Source organism: Ceratosolen solmsi, unplaced genomic scaffold, assembly GCF_000503995.2.
Source record: "Ceratosolen solmsi marchali unplaced genomic scaffold, CerSol_1.0 scaffold10, whole genome shotgun sequence".
In the NCBI taxonomy this organism is placed as follows: domain Eukaryota; kingdom Metazoa; phylum Arthropoda; class Insecta; order Hymenoptera; family Agaonidae; genus Ceratosolen; species Ceratosolen solmsi.
Window position 1 is genome coordinate 20,794,620 of NW_011948412.1, and position 5,529 is coordinate 20,800,148.

Consider the following 5,529-nt stretch of genomic DNA (forward strand, 5'->3'; position numbering starts at 1 on the left):
TTACACAATAATATATTACTAATTAAATAAATCAGCTTTTTTTATATTTAGCATTATTAAATAATGCAATGTACAAAATGAATTATGATATGTTTTATTATAATTAAAAATAAAAAATTATGTATTTATAATATTTCTTAATTTATTACTGAGCATTGGAAAAGTTAAAATAAAAGAATGACAAGCAGCCTTTTATTTAGAAATAAATTTATTGAAATTAACAATATCCTTCGTAAATGTTCGATATGACTTAATTTATTGAATGAGAAAAAATCAAAATAGTATGTGCATAATTAAGTTAAAATACAAAAATATTTGCAATTTACATTGACAATCATGTAGTAGATGATTGATTTGATAATTCAGTAATGTAATAATACATATAAAATTCCTAAATAATACTTTTACTGCTAATTATTATTGACGCTTATTTGTTTAGAACATAATATTTTGAAAATAGAATTTTTATGATAGAATTAAGCAGATGATAATGTAAATTATTGAAATAAACATATTATCCAATGCATTGATAATATAATAAAGAAAATTTTTCTTTTCAATAATTATAGATTATTATATTACCATATTAAGCCATTTCTTATATTGTAAATATTTTTTAGCACTTTACAAAACTTTTTCAAATATATTTTCGACTAATTGCGATTTGTTTAATACATTAAGTTTAATAATAAATATTTGACTATTAAAGTATATTCATACTTTATAAAAAAAAATACAATTGTATAAATATGTTATTATATATTCAACGAAGTATACATAATAACGAAGTGATAAGGTATAATAATTAAGATTAAATACCAAGGACAATGAATATTGTACTTATTCCTTTTTTTTATTAAAATATTTATTACACAATTATATCAATTATTTTTCCTCTTTTATTCCAAAAAATGCAGAATATTGCTAATGTATTGATATTTTTTTATAATTAATTTTTTTTAATAAATAAACCACGCAATAATCAATAAGTATTTCGTTATCCTATTAAAACTTACAAATAAGTAAGTAAACCAATGCTTATAGTCGCGCTTGTTCACGGTCAAGGGTGCTCCGTATGATTGATTTGTTCCCGATTATTGTTGGTGTCACTGATCGCTTATCCTAGGAAATGTAATTTGTGTTTTCCGAAAAGAATTAATATCAAGGAGAAGCTTCGATATTGAGACTCACTGCTTTTAGTTTCGGTGACAAATGTAAAATGTTGAAGATCTTCCTTAGGTTCTATCCGAGAAAAGAACACAATAGAGGATTTGATAAACAAAAAAATGATGTCCATTTGTTAAAACGACATGGTAGCGACTTCTGCTCAAAGGGGTGCAGCTGCGTTTTCCTTGTCTTTATTCTTTTTAGCTCTTCATCGACTATTTGTGGCTTGAACTGTTGGAAATCTCGTGACGCACGAAGCGAGACTGGAAAATAATCAGACGCAAGATTAATAAAGAAGGGAGTATTGTCACGGTACATATTAACTTTTGTAGGAATAATGTTTTTGTAAGACGTAAATATCATTGCATACGTTAAATGTTTTTATTGTACCCCGCATTAATTAATTTATTTTACTAAAGATAACATTTTCTTTATATTATTATTAATGTAATAAATATTATTGATTAAAGTACTGTAAATAATGAAAATTTTAATCTACTATATTATACTTATTTACGTTTAATAACTGCCTGATTGTTTTACTGTATTTGATAAATAGATAAGCATTTTCTTATATTTAATTTAAACAATGAATATTCGATATAACCAATACGCAATAATTTATAAAAATTCTCCATTAGTTTTTATTCTAAATGATTATTTTTATTTGCACAGCATAAAAAGTAACTTACTTCAAGTTCATTACCTAATTTTTCGTACATATTACTTAATAATTTTGATAATTAATTCTCTATAATTCTCTATAAGTTAATTTTTAAGGACATCATAAAGCTTACTTTTTCAAATTTGAAACTGTTAAAAAAGGGGATTGTACATAACCTGAATATCAGATAATATGAAACTGCTGACTATACAATTTAGTGTTATAAAATAAATTTAAATAATACATGTTAAAATAATAACAATTTCGCTTATTTGATTTGATAGAAATCAAAACAATTTTGATATACTTCAGTGAATATTTAAATAAATAATAATTGTAGTAATTGGGGATTTCAATACACTTAGCTGCCGAATATAATTAAACCTCTTAACTGAGTTAAAATAAAAAAACTTAATTTAATGTATGCTGTGAATATAATATTATTTTCTTGTCATAATTTATTATATATAATTTAAAATGCATTTATTTTAAATTTGTCAATAAGCAAATACTAAGCAAAATTTAGATAATTTTTAAGTTCTCATTTATTACATTAGTTTCACTAATTGTTGTATTTAATGCGTTCCTTCGATTGCTTGCTTATTTAATTCTACTATACTTCTAATTTCACGTTACTTAAATGTCAATATGATGTAAAAATTCTATTAACAAATCATACAATCTTAATTAAATATTATAAGATTGAATATATTTACGGATCAAATGATACTATCAAAAACGGCGGTAAAATATTTTAATACGCACATTTGAATATTTAATATTTCTGTAACATGCAGATTTATATTTAATACTACTTCCAAATAATATTACCATTATATTACATATTAACCTTAAACAAAATAGTAATTATAATTTTTTCATATTGATTATCATCATCTTAATTTGATATACTAATGATATTCAGAAATCAAATAATTATAAATTCATAGATTAAAATATAAATATGATAGTGATTGAAATCTATCTATTTAGTATTTTATAAATTGTAATTTAATCTTACGTAATTACATTAATAAGCTAATTATTTTTATTACCTACAAAATTTTTAATAAAAACAATTACGGTTATATAAGTTTCTATTTACTGAGTTATACTGATATTTACTAATTTGTTATTATACTATTTATAAATGGTCCTTTTATTTGCTTTGATTAAATAAAAATGTAATATAATCCCGACTCCGAGGTGGAATAATAACATGTTAGTCATATTGATTAACAAAAACCTGGTTTATTACAAAGAAAATATGCTTATAATATTTATCAACAATATTTATACTACGTAAAATTTATGAAATTAAAATTTTTGATAAAGTATTGAAATTAATTCAGTTTGATTACTTATTTGACAATTTTGAATGGTATCTAATTTATAGCATTATTTTTATGAATATAAATACCATATCAGCACACAACCTACGCATTATTTCATTACTCTGCAATCGAAAAATAGAGTACTAATTACTTTATTTGTAAGGTTTACAATTTTCATAAAATTTAATATATTATATTACACAATGAACACGCTTCTTACAATCTCTCTAATTTGTGTAACCATATTAACAAGAGCAGTAAGTTTTAAAATAGTTTTAAATAGTAAAATAATATAAAGAAAATTTATAAATACGTGTGTATGTGTCCGTGAGCAGGTATGTGTAGATATAAATGTAAATAACAATGCAATAAAGTATTTAATGTTAACGATAAATTGATTTGAAAGAATACTAAACAAAATAAACAATTTTTTAACCAAAAAAATAAATTCATTTCAGTTTATTATTTTAATTTCAATATCAAATTATTAGTTGAATATTAAAATTCAAAAATATTATTTAATATACTATAATATAAAAATTGCGTCAATAATCATCATTCTATTTCAATAATTCCAATTTTTAATTATTTGTAAAAATGGATTTTAAAAGTTTTTAAACAAAATATAACAAAAGAATGTGTGTAACTGAAAACATAAATTCGAAATATCGTTAAGGTTCACAATTGGTTTAAAATACGTAAATTATTGTGATCAATCTAATCTTATATAATCAAACTAAACAAACAATTATGAAAATAATGATACATATACGTAGTTATTTTTTAAACATACAAAGTTTTCTTAACTAAACAGATTATAACGATTCTCCTTTTTATACTATCCATGAAACTACAATATAAATTTGTATAGTAATACTTAGGAAAAATACATAAGGTATTACATTTATTCAAAAGTTGAATAAATCTAATACATATTTTAATATATGATCTAAATTTCAGCGAAATCTTATACATTTCTTTATAAAAATATTATCTTAAATATCAAAAATACTTTAACTATATAAGTTCTAATATCATTTTTTACAGAACTCAAAACCAAATACGGATTTTCGTCAAGTTGCATCTGATCTATTAAAACGTTCAAACATGTTAAAAGATAATGTAAACGATATTCTGACTCAATTGGATAATCAACAAGCAACATTAAACCAGAAAACAGATACATTAAACTTTGAAATACCACAGAATCCTAAAATAATTGAATTAGAAGTAAGAAACTATTTATATACTTTTATTTTAATAAAAAATTTTTATTCTTTTGTTTATAGTACATTATACAATAACACAGTTTATTCAACAATCAATTATGTACAATAGAAAAGTTATTTTTATAAAATATCTATACAACCTACGTTTTTACATTATTAACTAAATTTTCTGTTATTCAATTTTAAGAGCATTTTAAAACAATATGAACTGAAAAAAGGGATTTCAACTTGCATACAACTTAAAGATGAAAAAGTAAACGTCGTCATACAAGAATTGAAAGATCTATTGAGAAAGAAAATAACTGAACAATTAAATATTGATAAATTAACATTAAATTCCATAAGTCTGGTACATATCTATTTTCTATATTATAAAATTAAAAATATAAACAAATATAATGATTAAACATATATAATTGCTTGTAATTTTCAGACGCTTCAGAGTATTTCTGAAAATATTCAAGGGTCCAACTTAGATGTTGAAATTAAATTTTGCGAAGATAATATGGAAAAATGTAGACTTACGAATGAATATTCAGGAGAAGTAGATCACAGTCAAAAGGCTATCGACTTTATAAACACTTCATCACAGACACTAATTGATGCTGTATTGAAAACAGAAGTGTATCCAATTTTATCTGGTAAAGTTACTGTTGAAATTTATGGACCTGTTATGTTATGCATTAAAGGATTATAAATTTTCGAATAATTCGTTCTGAAATAAACTTTATGTACAATAACAACAATTAATTCAGCCCATTTAATATTATAATTTAAAACCCATTTTTCCTAAATACTTGAAATATTTATTATTTTAAACGATAATCAGATTAAAAAGCAACTGTTGTAGATAAATTTATAGTCTTTAATACCCTAACTAATTTAACAGCGATATTTGTCTTGAAAAAATTCCATAGATAAGTTACAAAATAATAATATAAATAATTATTGTTATTATTGTAATTTTAATTTTACCTACATCTATATAATTAATTTAATAGAGCACAATTATATTTATAAGAATAAATTATAGTCAAATTAATTTATATTATTCAATAAATAAATACTAATCAAAAACATGATAAACATAAAAATATTGATATAAATATAGGAAATACTATATTCTTTAAGAGAC

General features: G+C 21.8%; 1 protein-coding gene across 1 annotated transcript; it reads left to right on the forward strand.

The window, feature by feature from the left end:
* Window positions 1-3,293: 3,293 nt before the first annotated feature.
* Window positions 3,294-5,093, forward strand: LOC105365896 (uncharacterized). Its single transcript, XM_011504171.1, has 4 exons — window positions 3,294-3,422; window positions 4,213-4,395; window positions 4,582-4,743; window positions 4,828-5,093. The coding sequence occupies exons 1-4, from the start codon at window positions 3,369-3,371 to the stop codon at window positions 5,089-5,091; spliced, it is 663 nt and encodes a 220-aa protein (XP_011502473.1). The 5' UTR covers window positions 3,294-3,368; the 3' UTR covers window positions 5,092-5,093.
* The last annotated feature ends 436 nt before the right edge of the window (window positions 5,094-5,529 follow it).

Excerpts from the sequence above, each read along its gene's own strand:
- LOC105365896 (XM_011504171.1), top strand. The coding sequence starts at position 3,369 with ATGAACACGCTTCTTACAATCTCTCTAATTTGTGTAACCATATTAACA. Across the intron at positions 3,423-4,212 it reads TAACCATATTAACAAGAGCA|AACTCAAAACCAAATACGGA; the intron begins GTAAGTTTTAAA and ends CATTTTTTACAG. Across the intron at positions 4,744-4,827 it reads CATTAAATTCCATAAGTCTG|ACGCTTCAGAGTATTTCTGA; the intron begins GTACATATCTAT and ends TGTAATTTTCAG.